This window comes from Epinephelus lanceolatus, chromosome 9, assembly GCF_041903045.1.
Source record: "Epinephelus lanceolatus isolate andai-2023 chromosome 9, ASM4190304v1, whole genome shotgun sequence".
Lineage (NCBI taxonomy): Eukaryota > Metazoa > Chordata > Actinopteri > Perciformes > Serranidae > Epinephelus > Epinephelus lanceolatus.
Window position 1 is genome coordinate 28,710,573 of NC_135742.1, and position 25,215 is coordinate 28,735,787.

At 42.8% G+C, this 25,215-nt stretch overlaps 1 protein-coding gene across 7 annotated transcripts in view; it reads right to left on the reverse strand.

Moving 5' to 3' along the window:
* LOC117252108 (multiple C2 and transmembrane domain-containing protein 1) overlaps positions 1 to 25,215 on the reverse strand; it is a 179,318-nt gene that overhangs the window by 17,404 nt on the left and 136,699 nt on the right. For 4 of the 7 annotated variants that reach the window (XM_033618795.2, XM_033618794.2, XM_033618798.2 and 1 more), the window contains 2 exons: positions 17,209 to 17,265; positions 8,679 to 8,777 (listed from right to left, as the gene is read on the reverse strand). In XM_033618795.2, the coding sequence (XP_033474686.1) occupies positions 8,679 to 8,777; positions 17,209 to 17,265 (156 nt within the window). The remainder of the gene's footprint in view (positions 1 to 8,678; positions 8,778 to 17,208; positions 17,266 to 25,215) is intronic. The other 3 variants (XR_013492037.1, XM_033618797.2, XM_033618796.2) reach the window with 1 other exon arrangement.

The window sequence follows — 25,215 nt, forward strand, 5'->3', positions numbered from 1 at the left end:
AGCATCTAAGAATGAGGCCTGCAGACTGCAACCAGCTAAAACTTCTCCAATGTGCCAACCGTGAACTCCCGGTTTCCAGTGTTCATTGTTCAAGAGGTTTTTAGTGGGAACCGAAATATCCGCAGAGGTCTCCTCCTCTCCAAAACAAACAGACCCGGTGATTTAAACTGGAAAAAACACACTGAATGATAACTTAAGTGTGCTTTCACACCTGCCCTGTTTGGTTTAGTTCAGTTGAACTAAATCTCGTGTACCCCCTAAGTGCAGTTCATTTTGGCAAGTGTGAAGAAAGCACCCTAAGATGCTGACATTCAGGAGGTTTTTGCTAGGAGCCGAAATATCTGTAGAGGTCTCTTCCACTCCAAAACAAATGACAAATTTTCCGCTTTCCGTAAAGGCCTAGGATAGTGAAGGCACGACTCACCCTTCTCTCTCCCTCTGATTGGCTAGTACTAATTGCCTTCATTGGTTAGATTGGTTAGGCATAGACACCATGAGTGAGATTGATTAGGGAAAGAATGTCAGGGTAAGCCAATCAGAGGCAGAGTAAGGCAGAATAGGAAGGGTCAGGCTTTTGCTTTCCTGGGAAAAGCAAAGTCTTGTTGGGGAGGGGCTAACTATGGTGGCTGACAAGAAAATGCCAGTTGCCCTATCCAGAGCCAGTGTTTGGTTCGTTCATTCTGGGCTACCATACAAACATGGCAGTGCAATATTTCTGCCAATATATACCCCTGAAGTATGCACACTAAACCCTTTAAACAAATGAACATTTGCAGCAAAAGAAAATGAGGTAAAGATGCCAGAAACATTCATGGTTCAGAGAGTCTGGAGTTCATAAAGCTGGAAAGAATAAGGATATTACACAGCTGTTTAAAGAACTTGAAGGCAAAGGAGAAGATGAAGCTTTAGTCAAAAAGTTTAAGAGAAGCCAAAAGAACATGGCATAACCCTACATGGCCTCCAAATACTTCTCTTTTGTTAGAGAAAGAGCGTGTGTAGCAATGGCTGTGTTATTGATGAAGATGGATGGACACTGTTATATTAGAGAAGTAAAACTCAGAGTAATCCTTATCATTATACCCAAAGAAGACACTGAAGCAGTCAAAGACGTGAAACCTCCAGGACCCCAGAGGCCTTTACCACATTTCGCTCCTTGAGGCCAGCCCCCCCCCCCCCCCCCCCACCTCACCACAACCCTCCCATTGAGACCCAAAACACCCAGCTGCCCCCCCACTGCCCCGAAACCCACCCTCTTCTTTTTACTCTCCATCCAGGATCAGATAATGTGAAAAATGAACCATGGAGCAGTCAGGGAGACCACATGGCCTCCCCAGCAAAACCACACAAGACAAATAGATATAATTAGACAGCGTCCCTGGGTTATTTTTCTTCGCAAATATTTTACAAGGCTCCCTTTCTTTCTTCCTCACTCTCTCCTCCTCTTCTCAGTCCTTTCGTCAGAGTCCATCTGTTTTTCATTGCTCGCTCAAACAAATCTCAGAACGCAGGGTCTATTGTGCTGGGCTGGGTTCGGCCATGCCGAGCCGGGCTGGGCTGGGTCAGGCCGTTTTATTTTCGGGAGGGTGTTTGAGAGCCAGGGGAGTGGTGTGAGAGAGCGGGCGGGGGTGGAGAGGATAGGTCAGAGGTCATCGGAGTATAAACCATTGCCACATGCCCCTCGGACTGCGGTCTGACTCGTATTTCCTGTCTTCAAACACGGCTTGGGGAGGCGGGAGGTAGCAATAACACAGAGGGCCACGGAGAACCTTGTTTTCCCAGCTTCCCCGCACACTGCGCACATATGGAGCCAGGCAACCTGTTCTTATAATGGAACCTAATATGCACACAAACATACATACACACACACACACACACCCTACAGCTATTAGATAAGGTTGATCTGCACACCTGGTCTTGCTGTGTGACTCTACCAACGATATTATATCCTGACAGATTATACGATGAGGGCCCTTGACATCTAAAAGCAGTTTCTATCTCTACCGAGCAAGTTTGTTTTAGACTGCAATGTCATCACTGATAGACAGGGAATTGATACAGAAAGATGAGGAGAGAGACATGGCATTCACACATCACAGTCAAGGTTAAAGGAAGCTTTCTGTTGGCTTAGATATCAAACAAAATACAAAATATGTGAATCAGGGAGGTGAGCTCTCGAAGGACTCCTGCTCTCTGTGGTTTCCGAGGAATGTGTGTGTATGTGTGTCATCCACCAGCTCACATGTGATATGTCATGAGAACATGATTTTCCATTCCTGACTAGCTTCTGGTCTCACTCAGGAGGATGAGCAGAGGTTGTGCAGGAGACTCTTGGCCGGTATTTCCATCTGTCTCTTCCTGTGTCTGTCAGGAACACTAAGTGGGTTTGTTTGGAGACCTGAAGGCACGGCTAATAAAATTAAATCGGTGAGGCCTCTCGCTTTGACTTGGCTACAGTTGCAAGTCATGTTAAACCTCAAAGTAGGCTACAAATCCCAGCACCTCTGACAGCAGTTGTTCTGAAGGATGATGCTGCATGGCTTGAATCATTCCGACAGATAGTGTAATAAGCCTGCCTAATGAGTTTAGCATCATGCATTTTAATAGACTGCAACTGTAGGTTAATCTGCAATGTGTTACGCTGACATGTTACAGTAACTGCCAGTTCAGTTTGTGTACTACAAATTGTCGTTGCAGTCAGCTGACAGAGCGGTCGTTCTTGACGATTTCATCTCCTGTAAGACAGCTCTGAATCTATATAGATGTCAAGCACACATATTATGTTCCGCAAAGAACCCATATAAAACTATGTGCAAGGGCATGAACTTCCTGCTTAAATAAAGCAAATCATATTCTGAGATGAATCCTTAAGATTTGTGGCTTGCTTTCTGCCACAACTATATTGAACCACATGCTCTACACAAAGGATTTAAAATGATTGCATATACAATAGAGAGGAGTAATGTTAAATGAAAACAAAATATATGCAAGAATATCAAAACACTGAATATAATTTAGCATCCCCAGTTGTGGGTTGACGGAATATATAAGAAGAGAAAATACATACTGCTTTAATTAATTTTTTGAATGCCCATGACCATCAGTACTCTACTGATTTGCTAATTTAAAACATCAGTAATTTGTGCATACTCCAGAGTGTCTATCTAATATAAATACAAAGGAATCTTGAGGCCTTTACACACTTCCTCTGTCATTATTATTCATTCTCTTTGTCTTTTCCTGTGTGATGGTCTCTCTCTCCTTATGAAAAGCATCTGTTTTATAATCCATTGCATAGCAAAGGGTCAGGGCCGCTCAGAGTTGTATGTGTAAAGTTTGAAGAACTGCATACTACTGTGTATTAAATGAAAAACTGCATTGAGACAATCTGTTTATCCCGTGAATGAAATGTTTCTGTGTGCAGAGGAAATCTTTGACATCAATTAACTCTCATCAGGCTGGTAGCAGAAATATTTAGTGAGTCGGTGTCCTTTGTTGAGAGCGAGACCCGTTTTAATTGCATGCGGGCCGTTTAAAGAATATAAATGCATCTTTTGTGGTTATGTCCAAAGTTTGCATCATTGTTTGGATGTGCGGAGTGTGATATGAAATCTCAGCCAAGCACCCATCAGTTCAGCACTGAGCCACCCTGTGTACAAGTGTGTGGAGCAGGCTGCATCATGGGAGCGCTCGCATCAGGAAAGACAGAGGCGAGAAGGCTCGTTAAAGTGATATGAGCTGTTTGCATGCGTTAAGGAGAAACAACCCTCAGTGACACCAGAGAGAGCCCAGGGACGCACACTCTCTCACACACACACGCACAGAAACAGCCAAGTCAGGCTAACCACATTGCACTCGCTGGTAAATTGTGGTAAACAAATGTGGTAAACTCCTTGAAACACTTGATTAAATATTTAACAAAGGAAAGATGCACAATGCCTCTGTGTACTCGACTGCTCCATTTCTCTTTCAGGGAGATAGCATCACGCCAGAGTACATCTATATGCAAAAGTGCAAAGCGAGCAGTTGTAAACTTTGCAAAGACAGTATGTTCTTCACTGACCCAAGGCCTAGAGCTAAACAAGAGAGAGGTCACTGAGGACTTAGCCTATTACGCTGGACTCAAATATCTGTCCTATATCTACTGGGTGGAAATAGAGAGAGCCATTTGAGACTGTTTTAACCTCCGATCACATTGTTCTCCCTGCTGGGTTACGCCATAAAAATGATAAACCTAACCGTTATAATGTAGCAACATACATCCCAGCGCACCACAAAATGAGTCTGAACCACAAGTGGCTGCCGCTCGTTGCTGCTGTGCTAAAATTGCACCTGTTTTTCTTTGTTTTTCTTTTTTCGCCTCTCTCACTCTGGCAGCACAGTAAAAATTGAAATGTCATATAAAACGTGACAAGATGCTAATATGTGGCTCCCAGAGGGCATCTGAAAGCGTTCGTGTTGATTTTGTAACTGCAGAGGGAGGCAGCATCCTTCCCATTTCCACCCCAGGAAAAAAAAAAAAGACGAAAAAAAAAAAAATAAACATTGAAAAGTTGGGCAAGTTGAGGAATGCTTTAGGGGTGACACAAATTCAATTTCCAAAGCCTGTGCAAGAATTAGGAATGACAGAATAATAAATAGCGCATACAATTAGCATCTACTGTATACTTAAAACTTGACGTGTTGCAATCTCTCTGAAAATGAAATATGGATAAAAGAAAATAATGATTTAGTGCTCATGAACATAATATTTGGCTGCTCTGAATTGCTGGCTTACTGCAATTAAATAAATACACTTTGATGACTGATGAAAGTGCAACACTGTTCACTTGTAGGAGACGAGGCTTTCATTTTCTTATTAGCATTCTTTGGTGGCATTTAGTTTAGTCTTGTAGTATTTTGTTTGGCTCCATACATGAGTAACAATTCAAGTCGAAACAGTTAAATGTGCAGATGGCCTGTCTCTAGTTAAAGTTAATTTATGTTCAAAGATATTCTGAAGGGAGTCATATGGCTAGTATGTGTCAATACTTGAACACCATCTCCCCCTAAACTCCGACAAAACTCAGATTAAACTGTAAAACTATGCAGCGCTGATCAAAAACCAAGATTCTGTTACTGAATTGTTTATTTCTCACCTAAAATGTTTTCAGAAACATATTTAAGCTTAATGTAATTGTAATACAAGATCATTTGTTACCAGCCAGCCGGCATATTGCCGTCTGTGTCAAAACAGACAAGCCGGCATTATGTCACGCACCAGCTGGAGCGTTTATTGGTCCGGTGCAGTACAGTGCTTTCTGACAGGTTAAGGTTTCTACCTCTCGAGCTAAAAGGAATGTCAAAGCCTTTCTGGTCTGTTTTCACTGGTTACATAGCGCCAATTTCTAAAGTATTTGTGTCTGTCTACTACCCAGTTTTATGAAAAGACCATCTTTCCAGGGGTGAAATACTAAATAATCAGCCAAATGAGACAAGTTTGTTTGGCATATTTTAATGAAAATGTGATTAGCTGCTTTGTAAACTACTAAAGTAATTTTCCCTTGTTTAACTTTTTTATAGGCATAATGAATTAATAGTTTCTTGTAATGGCATTTTTTTGGCAGTGAGTCAAATGCAGCATGGAGGGCTTTTTATCTCTCATGTTGACCACTTAAATAGTTCAGCTCCTAAAACAGAGGCACATTATGTAAGCCAGTGACTGCCCTTAAAATTAAAACTAATATGTTTTATCTGTTTCTATTCCAAGTATTACCAACTCCGCTGGGGAGTGATGAGTCACAGATTTTACCCACTGGGAGTTAGGAGAGGCCCCTGAGGGAGGAAAAAAACAAACTTGGGAACCCAGTGGCCTAGAAGAACATCTCCCCTCTGTCAGGAAATGACAACAAGACGAGACAAAAGGCCCTGCAACCGGCCTCAGATGCCACCATGCAACCTGGCACCTCGCCAGCGCCACATGAAAGAGGCAGATGTTCCTTTTTTTTTTTTTTTTTTTTTTTTGAAGCTGCGGTTTAAATAAATAATTTATCTCATACAACAACTAATCCATGAGCAAATGCAGGGAATACATCTCAATTTCCCCTCCCTCTCTTTTTATCATAAACACATAAATATCTGTTTAACTAGGGTGTTGAGATGTGCTGCACGTCCTCCTGGCCCTCATCAAGCAGCTCGCACACACAAAGGCCACGTTAAGATGTGAAGGGGCGTCCCACTCCCATAGGCCCAAATGGATGAATGTGAGAAGGAGAGTGTGTGTATATGTGAAGGATGTACACACAGTTTTCTTTGAGAATATCCGTGCGCGCTGAGGGTTGCTCCCACAAAGCCAAAGTCAAACTCTAGTTTAGACTGTCAGCTGAAGGTGGACCAGGCAGACACAATGCTCTCTAGTATTAATTAGTCTCTTCACCCAGCCTAGTCCCAACGCGCGGATAAATATACACATATGTAAAAGAGAGGGATAGAGGGAAAAAGAAAAAGAGGGAATAAAAGGAAAAAGTGGTGGTGGTGGTGGTGACTTATTTTCAGTTTGACCTCTGCTTCCTATCCTAAAGAGAAAGGTTTCTGGTGTTACGAGTTTGTGTGTGTGTGTGTGTGTGTCTCTGATGGGCGGCAGGAGGTTGTTTGCCACTGATCATCTTTACCCATCTCCCCCTGGGGCCTCTCATCACCTCCACCACACCAGCCACTCCATCAGACTCAAGGTCGGGCGCACACACGTACACATAAATGACTACCACCCCGCAACTTCGACGCTTCCCCTTCCTCGCCTCCCGCTGAACGCCACCCGACCCCCGCCCACCCTGCACCCCCAGCCTGCCCAATTCTCCCCCACTTTGCCTCACCTCTGCTCCCCTGCTCCTGCACTCTCCTTCCCCTGTACTTCCCAGGATCCAGCCTGGCAGTGTGTGATGAATGGGACAACATTACTCTTGTCCTCTGTTGGCCTGGTTTAGCTGCTCCAGCCCATCTCCCCCCTCATCTGACTGTCTGTCAGTCTGTCTGTTTGTCCGTCTCAGTCTCTGTCTGTGTTGCCTTTAAACATATGCTACAGCACAATGTAAATTCTGGATTAATTTGTTCCGGCTATACCCCGAGATAAGGGTATAAATGGGCTTTTACATGTTTAGATAAGGTACAGGAATTAGGTAATAAATTAAAAAGAAAATGATTCTGTAAAGTGTATGCACATGAGCCTATTATATTTAGGCTAATTATGACTTTACTATACAATATTTAATATTTTATAATTAACTTAATCATATCTTACTCTTGTTCTGGTAAAACTGCATGATTCATCACCTAGGTCTGTGAAACTCTTGCTAACTTTGGCGTACCTTTAATTACATATTCATGTTCAGAGAGATACAGGCAATAGAAACAGCTGTAACATCCACTGTTTTAAACTTTGTTTTGGAAGAAAAAAAAAGAAAAGACAGAGCGAGGGTGCATCACTATGAAGTGAAGGGATCACGTCTTCAAAAAAGTAAATAAAATATGCATCCTCTCTGTGCTCATTACAGATTTATGACTCTTGTTAAAAGAAAAGGTGGCGGCTGCCTTCTAACATGTCTGACTTTCAAATTCAGACGACACTGCTGTCAAGTGTTGTGCTCCACATTCTGTCCAATGAGAGAGTGTGTGCCGTCTTCAACATCCTATTTGGTGAGAGTCTCGGAGAGAGTTACTTTGGGTGGATGAGAGCACACAAGAACTCCTCACCTACAGTGCAACGAGTGCTTGTCGTAATCCTTTGATGCATAGTTCATCAGTCAAAAAGTTCAGTTGGTTCAGCCGCTTGTGTGTATGTGATTCAGAACAATAACAGTTGGGGGAGTAGACATTGCTGCATTAGGCATAATGAGCATTGGGATTTGCTCTAGCAATATGAAATAGTTTTGCTTTTTCTGTAGCAACTTTTAAGAAAACGCGCTCACAAGCGCATTCAAATCACCCCACCACCCACAACTGCACACACATGCACGCACGTATACACACTCGGGGCTCTGAAACTCATTAGAAAATTAGTTTGTTCGGTGCTTATTATCAGTGACTTAGGGGTCATAAGGTGTGAAAACAATCATTATTTGTGAGAGGAATGTAATTAGCGCTTTTCAGAAAAAGAAATCTGAATCTGAAAGTGTATTTTTGGGAAAAATAAAAAACACACTACACCACTTTATGAGGGGAAATCTATTCCCTTATGGCCCCTCTCACTGCAGAGCTTATACCCCCAACAAGTAAAAAAAAAAATCCACTCGAGTCACTTCCAATGTCACCCTTTCGTACCTCAGAGCCAAAAGTTCCACCAGCAAAACATAGTTAACACACCGTTGCACCTCAATACAGCTGTCACCTTGCAGTGTAACAGGTCTAAAATGCTACAGGGAAGTCACACAAAAAGACGGGAGCAGCCTTCCATGCTGGAGCCCCATTAGTTCCCCCATCACCTTAAAGAGCAGGCAGAGGCAGAGGCCTCGAGGTGGGGTTGGGTTGCAGGCCGAACGTGCAGTGCGTGGGTGTTGATTGAGACATGGACAGGGGACAAGTATTGCACACAAACCCCGACAGGACGGCAGACAGAGGCCGTCGGACAGACGATGAGCTAAATAGGAAACCGGAAGACAGCGACACACACCATCAGGAGTGCCAGAGCCACACACATGCCCACTTACCACCATCGCTCGTATCCACTCAAAGTGCCAGGAAGCCAACATATCCTCAAGGATATGGTTTTTATCACGGCTGTCCTCCCAGGGGCCTGGTTTAGGGTCCTTGTGGATAGATTACAGTGAGATTTTCTCTTTACCACCCAGAGAAATTAAGGTAAAAGGGTAAAAGGAAAAAAAATGTGGATATTTTACAACTGGATCTTAAAGTTGATGTTTCGGCCAATATAACTGCTGTAGCCTGTAGGTAAGACTAACATTGTTCTCACCAAATGTACTGCAGATTGTAAACATACGCACCGCTCTAAAAACAGCTTTAGCCTTGCAATGCAGACCACAGTCATAATTGATTTTTTTTCCCAGAACTCATCTTTGTATAGCCTTAAAAACAACCGAATTCGATAGTCCATTGGACAATAGCAAGCTGTATCCAGAGAAGCACACATGTCTACAGTATAATACTCGAAATTACAGTGGTGAGTATACTGTAAACTGTTTTAGCCTATAGGCAAAGTGTATAAAACTACGGAAAAAGACCCACAGTGCAAAAACAGTAACATTTCATTTAAATAACAAAGGCCAGAGTTAAAGTAAAAGTGTTAAGAGGATGGCGGAGAGTCAGAGATTGAAGGAGAAATGAGAGAAAGCAAAAGACAAAGCACTAGATCTGTATCTGGGGGGAATAGAGATAGTGAGAGATGATCCACCTGATGTATGTGTGTGACAAAGAGGAAAAACAAACAAACAATGCAGTGTATTTTGCATAGAGAGACAATACCCCTCCATGCCTCTTTCACCCTCCTTTTTGTTTTCATTCCTCCCTCTATTAGCGAAACATGATTAAAATGCAGTTCCTACCAGCGTCTCTGCTGAACGAGAAGAAAAAAAAAACAGTGAGATGGGAAGAAAAATGAAGCGGAAAAGTCAAAAGCATCTTTTACAGCGTGACGCTTTTCATCCTTCACAGGCGGCGAGAAGAAAAGAACACAGACATTCAAACTTTTTTTCTCTTCCCCTCTCTCCCTCTGTCTCTCTCTCTCTTTCCCCATTCTCCTCAGCATCAGAAACCCCCACGATACCTGAGGACAACCCTGCTGCATCACAAGCTCAATAGCCTCCCCAGAACAACATTTCAGTCACACTTCTTTTTTCAGAGCATTGATATAATTCCCAGTGCTCTCTTTAGTCCAATTACATTATGCCATGTCGCTATCTGAGTGATCGGCGCAGTGCCGTGACTGGGACTGAGAGGAGTGCCGGGGCTTGGGAGGGTGCCGCAAAGCTCCATATGCTATCTGGAGATAAGTCAGAAAACTTACAGTTTTAAACCATATTCACTCTGAGACAAAGTGTGTGCCTTATTTAACATTACATGGAGCAGAGATCCTAGACGCCAGCTTAATGACACACAGAAGAAGGGACTGAGCTGAGGAGAGAGAATACAAAAAAAAAAAAAAATTAAGTCGCTGAAAATGGCTGTGAGGCCTGCAGGATGAGAACTGGGTATATGTGCCAATACTAGCCCTTTACCAGGAGTTTTAGATAACCATATTTGCCAGAAAAGCACTGATAATCACACAAATGTGCATGCTTGCATGTTTGTGTATGAACATGTATGTGTGTGAGTCGTGCCTACGGGGAAAGCAGTGGAGGGCGGGACGGTTGTCTCAGCACTATAGATGAGACGGATAAAGAGATACTGTTGTGTCGAAAGACGGCTGTGTGGCAGGAGAGAACAAGAAACAGAGGATCATGTACAGTATGCTCAATATTATACACACAGTGAACTCATCAAGACCTCCAAAAGAAAAAAAAAAACAAAAAAACAGCACACTTAAAACTGATGACACCAGGCATGCATTTCAACCTGATCTAACCTTTCAGGAATACTGGTTGGATGGGAGTAACTATATCGGGGTTATTCGTTGTGTGTTATGCAAGCTCTGCATGAGTCATACAGTCCAATATTATTCAATGCTGTATTTCAATCGAATAAGCCATAGTCTAGGTCAAAGACTTTGCATACCATATAAGCCTGCCAGAGGCTGCCTGTTTCAGATGGAATTTACAGCATATTATTATTTATTATTTATTTACCTTTATATGATAACGTGTGCACATTCGCAAGAATTATTTTGGCTTGATGAAAATGAGAAGTTGGACTGAGTGGCCAAGTATGGGCTAGTTTCGTTTCTTAAGCGTGGAAAATATGTCAAACTAGAGAGAATAATACACGCCTACAATATGAGATCATCTTATTTGATGCATGTCAAGTATGGAGGTATACAGACTTTACAAGTCATGTTTTTCTATGATTTGTCTACTTTCTTCACACCCATGTACATCATGGAAATTGATGCTCTGCCTTGTAAGCTTGTTCGTTGGACATAATTTAGTCCATCTAATTATCAGTGTATTTTAGCTCTATTTAGTTGCAAATATTTTCCAGTATAACCTTTTGAACCTCAATTTGAGAATTTATCAGCAGTCAGATAAAAGTCATTTGAAAATTTGCAGGGAGCTCTAGTCGTGGTTGCAGCCCTGCCAGCAGTACAAGGAGCAGAAATCTAAGTGTTTCTTCATAAATTGATGATCACAAAAACATGAAAAATCATCTCTGTTTGAAGTTACACTTGGGCTTGAAATCCCCTTGTGGTTTAGTCTTGGGGTTAAGACAAAGATTAGCTTAATAAACAACTTTTTAGGCATAGTTTTGCAAGCTTATCCAAAAAGTGGCGGTATGATCGAATGCAAGCGGATGAAAATGCACATCAGGCGCACAACACTGTGTGACACAGGGGGTAAGGCAAAGCTTACGGGTAAAATACCAAGTTTTTGGGGAGTCCCATCTCCCAACACTAATTTGCAAGGGCACCATCACTGCATCCTGGGCTTACTGCTACCAAAGACGCTTGTGATTGGTTTAAAGAAATACAAACAACCCAGAGCACTTTACACTTTATTCCTTAAGTGCAGATCATGATTGGTTCAGCCAGACCTCTCTCCAGCGGTGGCACAGTGCTACAAAGAAAAATGTGCACATAGGTCTGGCTATGCAGGCCGACATAAGACATTACTAAAACCTGCTGGTGCTTCAGTAGGTAAAAAACAACGACAAAAACACAGAAGGGTTACTGTTTGACCCCAGTCTTGAATGAAAACAGATTTCAGTGCTGGTTAATATGGAATACCTTCAGGAATTGGCCCATAAATAAGACTTGAATTGAATTTTCATTTCAGCGTAATTCAGATTTTCCAGATCAATGTCTTCAAGCTAATAAATTAAGTCAACTCTCTATTTACCATCAACTTTGCACATGAGGGAGGGAAGGAGAAAATGAGCAAGAAACGGGAGATATTTTGAAGGTGCATGTGGTATGTCTGTCCGTGTATGTGTGTGTGTGTGTGTGTGTGTGTGAGCGAGATATAGATAGATAGACATAGAGAGAGAAAGAGAGAGGGAGTGCACCGAGCAGTAAGCCCGTGAGCAGGACATGATTGCAGTGTGTATCTTATCTGTGTCAGGTCCTCCTGAGGCTAGTGGAGCCTAGCTGAGCGGAGCACGAGCGCTTCAGTGACCAGTCAACCGTGTGAGGGTAATCTCCTCACTCCTTCAGTCTATCTCTCTCTCACACTCACTCTCTTTCTCCCTTTTTCCAGTAAACCCCCCCCCCCCCCCCCCCCCCCCAAACCACCCTCCCGCCCTCCTCTGGGAGGCTGCTGAGCCACTGCACACACACATAAGTGAGACACTCACACAAATACACAAACACATTTACGCACACTAACACTCACACCCATGCAAAGCCTTAAGGTGATTGCCTCATGCCAGCTCTGGACAGTGAGCCCACAGGTGAGAGGAGACATCACAGGCTACATTGCACACTGAAGCCCCTGCAGCCAGTAGCCTGTAAATATAGGAATGCTATCTCACACTGTTACTTCAAGCTGTGCTGGAAGATATTGAATAGGACCAAAAAGGTGCTAAAGGACAGGTTTGTTGCTATTGTTTTTAGTCGGTAAGATAAAATTAAAAGGGAAAAAAACACATGCATTTTCTTTGACTTGTGGGTGTAGGAATGATTGAGGTGACAGTAGTCATAGATACTTAGATATGAATAACTGTCTATGTAATTTAAAAGATGGCAGAAACATAATAGCAGGAACTCACAGATGTAACTAATAACATTGATAATTGCTACTATTCACTTTTCACCAGTTCCAGGGTCCTGGTATTGTGCATGCTACTCAGCAGCAGGGCTTACTGGGCCACTTTGATTGAATGGAGTCATTATTAATGTTGTTAATCAGACCTCTGCTTTACCTGCCATGACAAGTCAAAATATCTACCATAATAAAGGTCTATTGCATTCTGGTTGAAAACTCTCTTAAGATCATTTTACAAAGCAAATCAAATATTTTCCAATGACAACTACATCTCTGATAATGTTCCTGTTAAAGCTGTAGTGTGGAGGATTTAGGGGCATCTAAAAATAAAAAAATAAATAGGTACTTTCGTGGTTTTAACAAGAGGCAACCTCCAGGGCCGAAAAATGAATCCAATGCGGGTGTGCCAAAAAGCTGCAGTTCCTCGGATGGCCACTTGAGACTGGCTCAAAAAGCGAGTCAATCCCCTTGGACCCCCATGTTAAAATGCCAAACTTTACAGCAGAAATAAACATGTTTACAGCCTGTTACAAAATATATCTCTAGAGTTAATTTCCCCCCTCATAACAAATGTGTGGGGGTGAATTTTTATATAACTCACCTGTTTGAATTTTATTAAAACTTTAAGTTGCGCATAATTGAGGCGGTCCGCTTTAATTAACAGGCCTTCTGTGGATAGCGTTCCTCTTGCTCTCAGAGAAACCCACCCTTCACTTCTCCACAGCTCCACCTTTTCACCCAGATATGGTCATTTCTGGCTCCAAAAGACGACCAAATGCCGAACTTGAGGCTTCTAACATGGGAACCAAGGAATGATGTCATGGTGGCTGTGTCCATTATTTTTACACAGTCTATGAGCCTGTTTAAACCTGGTTTTAACATGCATGTCAGTATTCCGAGCACAAGTAGACAGCTGAGACACATCCCTGTTCACACCTGTGTCTATCATGCCTAAGTCACTTATCATGCCTAAGTCACTTACCCTAGAAGATCAAGGGGTCAAGTGCACTGTTATTACGTTAACACTCTCACTAGCTTGCTCACTAGTAATTTTAGCAGTTATATTGGCAGATAGTGCTTTCAGCAGAAATCTACATGCTTCTTCTACAGGGCAAAACAATGGATGGTCATGCAACACTTCGTCCAACTCATCATAAAATGGGCAAGTTATCGAGCATTAGCCCCTTGGCACTAAAACAACCATCATGACGTGCCCCCAGCAAGGACTGGGATGATACAGGGGACACATAGGGACTTATAAACATTTACACTACAAAAGGTATGTGGTCGAATGCATCCCAGACCACCTCGGCAAGTGGTCCAAGTGGCAAGTGTCCACTTGTGATCGGATCATTCAAGACAGGTTAATACCAGGTCTAAACAGGCTCTACGGTTTTTACATTACCGGAATGCTACAGTTGACACACTTGGAAAGGGGGGATGAGGGGCATTCAGTTAGATACTAGATGCCACAGAATCCAACACACTGCTCCTTAAAATAAAATCAGTGTTACCAGAAAGGTGACTAATAACAACATAGGTAACTAAGTGGATTACTTGTTGAAATAAATATCCTTTCATGCAAAACATATGGGTTATGTCTAAGCGTACAATTTCTATAACTTTGTGTTTTACGTCTATGTATTGGCTCACTAATGTACTTTGAAGGAGAAAGGGTGCATCTGCATCTTGCCATTATGTTTAAAATTAGTTTTATTAAAACTAGAAGTTAAAAACTGGGGCAGTATACCACTAACATATTTTATGTGTGTGTGTCGGCAATAAGATCCAAGCAACATTCCATGTTGAAGGTCAGTGCACACACACACACAAACACACAGTGTGTGTGTGTGTGTGTGTGTGTGGGGGGGGGGGGGGGGGGGGGGGGATTAGTTTGTGTCTAACATTCTTTCACCCTTCATGTGCCTGCCTGCTTGGCTTTAACAACTCAGCCGTCCCCATCAATTAGTCAAGATGCTGGACTTTCATTGAGATTAAGTGACTAATATCAGCGCTTGCTCACAAGAAAGACACTTTTCACGTCTGCCCAACAATCTGTTAAGTCAAAACACATGTGGTGATCCAAGGCAAAAAGCCTGCAAGGGGTCCTCTATGCAATGAAAAACAGGTGCTCTACTTTTTGGCCATGTAATACCCCATTTAGCCTCTGGAGCAAAGGTTATCCAGCTAATAGCTGCCTTGTGGTGCACTGGGAAGAGCCGTGCACATGGACGGAGTAAACATCTGGGACGGATTGTACATACTTGCAACATATGCTTCAAGTTCAATTAAAATGAGGCCTTGGCATATTTATTAATCTTTTTTTCCCCCTCTCCTCTCTCCCTTTGCTCTCTCCCTTCTTCCCTCTCTCCCCTATAGGCCTGTGCCATAAAAGAGGCCTCCTTTGACCCGTCCTTCATAGTTACTCATACAATTTGAAGCTGTGCCTCATATCCAATGTAAAAGACCTCATATCCAATGTAAAAGACAAATTTGTTAAGCCTTGAAAGTCCATTTGTTCTGCACTTAACCAGGTTGGAGGGAGAGGGAGAGAGGGGAAGAGGGAGCGAGAGAGTATGTGTCAGACTGAAAGAGAAAAAAGGCAGGAAAGAGGACGATTGAGGGAAGGGTAGAAGGAGAGTGGGAGGGGAGAGACATGTAGGCGAAGAAAAAAAAAAAGAAAAATGCCCCCCTTTCAACTTCCCTACAGCTCAAATGAAATGCTAACAGTTGAGGGGAGCAATAGATCAAAATGTATGAAGCCAGAGTTGGTAAATTGTAGCCTTTGTGGCGGCTGTGCTATCCAGCATCCCAGCCCTGTGTGAGCACAGAGAGCAAGGCCCTCTTATGTGGAATAATCAGTTTGGCACCAAATCTGACGGAGGCCGCAAAAGCTGCTGCTGCACCTCATTTCAATATGAAAGTCCAAAATGTATTTCATATAATCTGCAGCTTTTCAAATGCCTGTATTTTTATTTTTTTTTCCCTGAGAGGAGGTGGGAAATGCAATGATGGAGGACAGACATAAAGAAAGGGTAGGAAAAAAAAAGGTTCAAGGTTGCCTGGTGCATATCTTCAGTCGGTGGCCCCCCTGTACATTTCAGCCTTGGAACTTCACAGCCATGAAACTTTGCTTCTGCATCACTGTGGGAGAGGATGTAATGCTCACGTATCTTTGTGTGCTCATCGCCTGACGGGCTGGCTGGCTGACTTACTGGTGGGATGACTATTTGACCATCTGCACTATAAATGTGTTTTTTTAACCCTTTTGTTGCAGGCTTGCAGTTATGACCCTTAAAAACGGGAGAGGTTGTAGCAAGGTTGCAGTTGCATGAGTAAATTCGGCGTAAAGAGTGTCCTCGGGCAAAAATAATTTTCAGATATCAAATTGCCTGGTCAAAGGCCTTCACAATTACCATTGCAAAAAGCCAGAGTTTTCCTCCACAAAGATTACCAAACCAGACCATGCAATTTACCACATCTTAGCCTACTAACCTTTATATTGCCGAAGTGTGGCTGTAAGGCATCAAGTATCAGCTCAAGTCATTTCTATTCCCTATTTTTCAGTCTAGGTACTTCACCGTTTTCATCGTTAAAGATGTGGACTTCTTTTAAAAGCTGAACTTTTAATTTTGTCCTTGTTTAACACTGTTGGATTTTCAACAGACTGGTGTATCAAGCAGGATATTGTTTTCATTTCAAGTACGCCTCACCAAAAAACCAGACAACACAGTGGGTGGATAAAGAGCTGCACCATTTCAATTACCATTCCCAAGTGGAACATTGACAAGGGACTGTATCCTATCCAGTGGCATTTGTTTCAGTAGCTGTTCCTACAGTGTAAACGAGCAGAGGCAGTAAAGCAGCCACCTGTTGTTACCTGATAGTGTCTGGACAAGCCCAGATGCTGTTTTACAGGGACATAAAGGAGCAGTGAATGGACCTAAATAGCTAACTAAGCACTTTATATGGGTGCATGTTCTCAGGAAGCGGGGCTGAACGTTAGTAACGTGAATTCGACATAGTGTTACATGAAAGGAAAAATAAGGATAGTGTACCAAGCTGCAGAAACAGACCAAAGCAAAGCAAAACCACAAGGAGGAAAGGTGAGAAATGTGCTGTGTGTATATCTACAGAGAAAACTTTTCAAAAGGTTAAAAGGTTGTACAATCTTTGTACACGTGTTTGTGCCTCAGGCAACAAGAATACCTGAACGGGGGAGGAGATGGGAGGGGAAGATGGAGTCGTTCCGTTCGTCTGTTTGTATTTCCGGTGTGTGTGAAGCGGTGTCAACCTCTCCTGAGGCAGTGTGCGTATGTGTGTGTGAGTGCATATATTTGTGTGTGTCCCTGACACAAGACATAATTACCTTGTCATCTTTGTCAAAATCCTCATCCTCGTCCTCCAGCAGATCCTCCACTGCTTGCTGACAGTCGCAAACAGAGGAAAGAGAAAGAAAGTAAAAATGTTTATGCAACAGCTATAGTACAGACAAACATCAGATAACACAGGGTTAACATCATCAGAACAGCCAAAGAGGCATACTAAAGCTGATTGGTTATGCTTATGTCTGGCAAGAGTTTGTTAATGAGTATGAAAAGCATGCAGATAGCACAACTATCGGACTGGTGTGTGCTAATATGTCACGAGCCTCCGAAAGGTTCAGAATTAGAATTTAATTTTAGAAACATTCTGTTGTTCAAATGTGTTGACACTTCTGGAAATGTAAGCAAATGCTCTGGCTTTGAGTTTCAACGGGCTGCGGATTAAAGTCTATTCATCCACTCAAATCGCATTGCACAAAAGCATTCAAATCTTATAGCATTCAACGGGATGAGCTGCAGAACTCTTCTCCTTCTGTCTCTGCTCGGTCTCATCTGACCTCCCCGACCTTTGCACTCGTCTCTCACCTCGACCGCCAGCCTTCCCTATCGCTGTACATTCATCTATCTATCATTTCACATCCTCTCACAGAATGATGCTCCGTGAGAGGAGGAAGAAGAAAGCCTGCAGCGCGGAGAGCAAGTCACAAAGAACAGCAACTACATGCTTCAGTGGTCCACAACCGATGAAACTGGAGCTGGTATAGCACTGAAGCCCCCAAATACCGTGATACACGTTGTACAACACAAAGGAAAAATGACACACTCACATGCACACAGTCAGAAACACAAAGGCACAAATGGATACATAAACTGCATGTTGTACTTTTTCCCCCTCAGTAATAGAATTTCTATATAAAAATTAAGAGGCATTGGAATGAATAGAAAATGCCGTCCTTCGCATACAGCTCCAACCTCTAACTGTATGTGAAAAGCAAGCGAGTAAACAAATGTCTTGGCATATATGGAAAGCCTTGAACCAACAAAAGCAGGTTGGGCCACTGTGTTCAGTGATACAATGTAAAATTGGAATACAGTACTGGAGTTGTTTGGGTGTCTTTGTGAGCACGCACAAGTTCACGTGTCTAGACTGATGCCAGCGAGGCGAAAAACCACAGATCCCCCCTGCCTCTCTTATCCACCCTCTTTCTGTCAATCATACATCAAAGCTACAAGGTCATATTGCTGCTCCCAATTTACATAAACAAACACCCATATCATAAGCTCTACAGCTGTCAACCTCAGCATTCATCTACTCTCATTGTTGTCACCAACCCCCAAACCCCCTAAAAACCTTTGCCCAGCCTCGCCATCACCATCACCACAACCCCCTAACCACCTCCAGAACGGCACAAACTAGTTTGGAGAAATCCAAAAATCATTACTTAACAAGACAATAGCTTTTGTCTTTTTGTTTTTCATTGGAATAAGGGGGGAAACTATGTGGCGGCTGACATAAGCCTCTTATGTAAATGCAGCTTCCCACACAAACAAAGAGGAGTTCAGAACAGCAGAGTTGAGAGGGTAGAGTCAGTAGTGCTTGGGTGTGTTTGTGTGTGTGTTCTATCAATAGCACAGAGTCACTGGGGCAAAGCATTGTGCATGTGTGCATGGCACCTCTCGTTTTAACTGCCTGTACTGTACAGCAACTGGTTATTCCCACTTCACCGAGACTCCATCAGTGTCTAGACAAATAAGCCTGAGTGTTCACAGTTCATCTCTTTATTGATACATTCACTAATACAGTATACAAACTCCAGAGAGGGAATTCTCCTGCTCAGCCGAGGCAAAAGATGCCAACATGATACTGTAAAATGAAAGCCTTCTGGCAACTCTAAACAAATGCACTATAACTGTTTATAAAGTCATCATGGTTCCTCCCAAATCCTTTCACCCGTGCCAAAATACAAACATAATGGATTCCTCCACACAGAGGCTTTACTAGGGCACGCCTGGCACACGATCCAAACTTTAAACAAAGGGAATGAGCATGAGCTAGCTGGAGAAGCATGACCTAGAGAGACAGAGAGAATGATAGAGTCGTTTGTCTCTCTCTGCTCTCCGCTCTGCTCTCTCTCCTCTATCGCCTCTGGTTACAGAGAGAAGTCATGTTTCCCGCAATGAGACACAGTGTAAAATTAATAAATAAAAAGACATGGAACATGTCATCTGCCCTGAAGATTGCCACGGCTAAATGTGTGCACTGAAGCTACTGTCTCGGTAAGGGGAGGATATAAATTACCTCAGTGCAGCCGATGAATTCCAAACATCTTTCTTTCTTTCTCTCCCTCTACCTCTCTCCCTCTCTCTCTATTTGTCTCATTCTTTTGCTCTTTCTAAGACCTGTTTGGTGTATGATATCATTTGTCTGCTTATCCCCCCATTATCATGTTGTTTAAATTACTATCATTACAGCATGGCAGCATCAAAGCCTTGCTGTCGACAGGATCGCGTAGAGCTCACATTGCCTGCAGAGCCGCTCCAGTCAATTCAATATCTACTGAGGTGGGGATTAACATATTCAGACCTATTCAAATGATACAGGGATGATGCAGGCTACTCTTACAGATTACACTGTGCCCCATAAATACATACAAAGATGGTGATAATATAAAATACACACAAAGAATATAAGTGAGTACAATGACATTGAGAGTTCAAATGGCTGTAAAAGTATGAATACATCTGTTTGGCTTTAGTGGCTCATACCTATAAAGCTGATTTGCAAGAATTAAGGCCCTGTCTACACATACACAGATATTTTTTTGTAAACTGATATTTTTCTTTACCATTTGGCCTCTAATAGAATGCCTTTTAAGATGCAGATTTCCTAAAACTCTGGTTACTGTTTATCTGTGTGGACATGTATAATGGAGCATAATGGGAATTGATGACGCACAGTAATCTCAATTTGTACATGCTCACGTTCAAAAACAACAATGTTTGGTAATGTTTTATTAGCACTGCTTAATACAAAGGCTATATCACTCATAGACATCGTACTACTGCACCACTTCATGGTTGAACGGAGGCATTTGCTGCACCCCATGTTTTTGCTCCACCTCAGTGTCCACTGTTCAAAGTCCGCCCGATGATGGTGGGACACTTTCTTAAGTGGGCTTGTTGTCCATGAAGAATGGATGGAAAACTTTCGCATGTCCAGAGCATCACTTGTACACTTGACTCAGCTCCTTAATCCTTAAATTTTACAGGAATCAGTTGTGATGACATCAGTTAAATAAGCCTGTACACTTTGCTACCCCTGTAAAGAGGTAGATTGCTGAACATCGGCGTGCGCTTGGAGTCATTTTTGCATTCTAGTGTGTAAATCAAAGGTCCTGTGAACAGAATTGTTTTTCTAAAATGGAGGGAAAAAATATCAGTTTTCAAAAACATCTGTAGATGTGTAGACAGGGCCAAAGTTTCTGTTGCACTGGCTCAGATCCCAGCACATTTTCACAGATTTCTCACTTACATTAATCCCCATCAATGTACAAATACAGATAAGAAGAACATATGAATGTCCATTAAAATGAAATGAAAAGCATTTGTGCATTATCTATCTTTACTTTGAAAATTACATGTAGAGCTTCCGATCATATGTATGACTTGATTTTTAATGACACCACAGTCCAAGCAACCAAATCAAATCAAAGGTTGTGTAATATCCTCTTATTTTGTTGCCTTCTCAGTGCATCCTTGCAGGACTACTGCTTTACTCCATTCGGTGACTGATACTTGACAGCTACAAAGCTGGAACTGTGACTCTTCTATGTTTTGCGTCTTTATGTTAGCACTAATTTAAACTCAGCCTTACAGAACTCTCTCCTCCATTTACTGTTGCTCTGTGCCAGATGAAGTGCACGGTGCTAGCTAAAATCTTCCTGGACTGAATTTGAATTAAGTCTGGCAAAAAAAAAAAGAAAAAAAAAAGAATCTAAGGTAGACGAAAAGCCTAGAGTGTGTTTTGATCTGATGTTTTGCTGCACAGACTGATTGACTGAGATGTGATGAACAAGTTGTAAGAGTGGTGGAAAGGAACAGCAGAAAAAAAGGTGTTTCAAGAACTGCCTATCAGGTAGAAAATTCTGTTACACTATTGATTCCCAAGAGAGAAATTTGTGTATTCTCCTTTTGCCTTTACAGGGAGCTTCTTGCACAAAGTCAGCAGCACAACAGCACACCTAGTGCCTATTCAAGGAGTGAGAGCAAACTCTGAGGGGTCATAGGGTACTGTGAACTTCTGATTACAGGTAGCCCCACGGCTTTGTAGTGTTTTGTTGAATGTGATAGTTAATGTGACCCGAAGCTTCTTAACTCAAAGGTTCAGTGTGCAGGGTTTAATGGCAGAACTGAAACTTCTTCCGTGTGCCATATGAGTAGAAGAACCACGCTGGCTGACCTGAAAACGCATATGGCCCTATCTAGAGCCAGTGTTTGATTTGTCCCTTCTGGGCTACTGTAGAACAAAATGGTGGACTTTACGGAAGAGGGCTCAATCTAAGGTAACAAAAACACAACCATTCTTACTTTCAGGTGATTATAAACCAATAAAAACATAGTTACGAATATGATGAACCATTTCTGCCAACAGATGCCCCTAAATCCTACAAACTGGACCTTTAAAACAGGGCAGCATTTGTAGCTGGAGTACAGTGCCTGCAATTTAAAATTGGCCAATCTTTATTAATGTCCTGTACCTTACAGAACATAACCCTTACCTAGTGAATACAATGTAAAGGCATTAAGCCCAAATAATTAAGAAATGCTAGGTAACTAATCAACTTGATGTACTTATCAATAGTTGTATAACTACAGTGTGAGAGGGTATCAGACACCCTAACCCTGCTTTAAAGGACTTTTTCCAAGACCATTTTAACCAAATTTAAGACAAAGTTCTTGACAAATCCTCATTTTCTTATTCAGGCATTGCAGTTAAGTATAAAGGTCCGGTGCAATGGTAGGATATATCTAAGAATATGGGAATTATTAAAGTGAGGTAGGTTAATCTACATTTTGCCAAAAGGTAAATGTAAGTATAAAGTAAAAATACACTATGAGTTACAGTGGCAGACATGTAACACCATATAAGACTTATAACATCATAAATGTGGAATGAACTTGATTCAAAAAGAAATCTAAAATTATTACATTTAAAACTATATGATGACTTTTAAGGCCTAATATTTATAAAATTGACATTTCAAGACTTTTTAAGCACCTGCTGTGTAAGAGACATACTAGAGAGTTTAAATCTAACTTGACAAGTCAGAAACAAAACACAGTACTTGGAGTGGATGGATGCTACTTTCAGGGAAGTAAAAGAGAACAGACCCTGTCTGGATCAATGAAACAAGTGCACACACACTCCACAGAGGGAAAGTAAAAATCTACTACCTGAAGTAGTAGCCACATCATTTTCACCCCTCCTCTGAAATGCCTCTACACTCGCCCCTCTCCCGCTCCCTGGCCAGGCTGAGTTCCACTATCTCCCCTCCTAACCTTCCCAATGACAGCCGCAGTGGGAATTGACGCGGAGGCAGACATCCCGGCGAACATGAAGATATACTTTCTCCTCCTTTTTTCTCCCATTCCTCTATCCCTCCCTCCCTCCATCCTCCTGCTGCTCTTCCTCTTTGATACGTGAGGGGGTTTTAACCTCTCCAGCTGCTGAGGTTTGGCCGACTGGCTGGCTGGGGGATCTCAAGGCCCTACTTGGTATGCACTGTCCATGAGTGGATGTGTATGTGTGTGAGTGTGAGTGTGTGTGTGCGTGTGCATATTGCCTACACCACAGTTTCTGCAGACTGGGGGAGGGCTGTGCGTCTGATAAGGGCTGCTGGCTGAGCCTGGCTGACCCACGCGGGCCCTTCACAAGCTGTCAGAGCCGTGGCCCTCAGAGGGGGGCCCTTCCATCTGCACTGCCCCAGCCAGGGCTCACCCAGCAGGGGGCTAGAGAGGGGTGAAGCCGGGGTGCTACTGGAGCTGGAGGCTGGGGGTGGGGGTGAGAAGGGCGGCTCCATATTCATGAAAGCAACACCAAATCTGTGAGTGTTTGGAGAGATTGAGTTTCGGGATAGTAATGTAAGCGTGGCAAACAATGTACATTTCTCATTGTGTATTTGCTGACAAATCAGCAAGTATGTTTAGTCAGGGATTCAGCAGCCATCCAGAGGAAAGCCCAATTTTACATGCTCCACTAGCATTGTTGAGATAGCGAGTAAATACTGTAAATTCAGTGATAAGATGTTTGTCCTTCTCAGACAGATGATGCTGTCTCATCTTACTGTTTCTCATATTCACTTGTGGAAAAGAGGGCTAGAGCTGGTACACACTTGATGTGCAATCTATTGCACACAAACACACTCACATCTGTGGGCTTAAGCTCAAGGTTTAAACCAAAAAACTCACAAAAAGCTACAGCGGGTGTACTGTATAGACAAAACAACAACAACAAGCACTGAGGCAGACACCCTGAGCCGCTGACGTTGTTAGCAAAGAGCACAGACAGTTACAAAGGTTCAGTGTGATGAAGGGAGTTAGACAAATGGAGGGAAAGGAAGGGAAAGAGAGACAACATGATGAAAAGGGAGGCTGGGAGGATTCTGCAGTGGCATTCCTGATGCTCCCGATGCTCCCGTCCCGCTTCAAACTATGCCCGTCGCCTGTCTTTCTGCCTGCCAGCCTGCCATCCTATCTGCCAGTTTAGCAGAGACAGAGAGGCAGCGAGAGGAGCAGAGATGAGCGCGGTGATGCCGGGGCGGCACGGGGGAAATCAGTGGGGCACAGGCGCTCCCAGTTAAAAGTGACATGACCTTTTGATTTTGTCACCTGTCACCAACTGCCATGTCTGACTCCGCACTGAGGAGTGCCTGCCATCCACCGCTGTTTTCCTCTGCCTCCGTCTCTCTGTCGCTCCATCTCTCTGAATGCCTCTCTGTCTTTTTCTGTCTCCTGCTCCCACTCCATCTCCTTTTCTCGTTCTCCTTTTCTTTCCAGAGTTGCGGTTTTATAGGGAAAAAGTGGAGGTGTGACTTTCTGGAGGAGTTGAGGTATAATAGGCTGTGTTTCCTCTTTTCCCTTCCAGCTTTCCTAATATTTACTCTTCTCTACCTGTGTTGTGCGTGGCTTTTAATGAGGGCAGATGTCAAGGCACAGTGTGTTTAGAGAAGCAGAGGGTTTTTTGAGATGCAAAATCAGGGAGAAAATAGAATAGATAAAAATGGCAATGAAGTTTTGTTCTAGAAATGATACAATGTTCCAATGAAATCAGTCATTATTACTGTCTTGGAAATAAACCAGATTCTTTTTACGCTAATGAACAATATGCCGCTGTCACACTGAGTGCTTCACAGTCGGGAAAGTAAAGATTACACTACAACAAGCGACATGGATTTGAACAAATAGAAAATGGCAAAATTAGTAGAAAACCGTAGTCAATTATTTTTTTTTCTAAAAGGATGACTAAGTCTTGTTGGGGAGATTAAACTCCATATTTGTTGTTGTTTATGGAAATACTATCTCACTCAGGATGTAGAGTGGGTTGAAAGTTGTCAGCTCGATCTCGACGTTGGACGCACGTCTATGAGCATGAAGTATCTTCGGGCCATTAAGGTCTTCTCTTCTGTAATGGGTTGGTGAATCTAGTGGGTGAATCTATGTAATGGTCTGAAGCATGGGATAAAGATGATGGTCCTCCAGTGTGACAAGGCCTAATTGCCCATCATCCCGTGGTAGAAAGAGACATCACCATATTCCGTATGTGCCCTGTACGACAGCCTGCACTGAAATTAACACCTTCGTAACATCTGCTAAGGGCCTTTCTGGGCCAACAGAACAGCAAGGCAGGATTTCTATCGGGATGTGTCTCGGCTCCTTAATCTCAGTGCACGTTGTATACACTCATGCAAGCAGGCGTACATGTGAATATGACACACTGCTATGAAAAGATATACACATGCACACACGCCTTGCAGCCTTCTTCTCTATCCTCT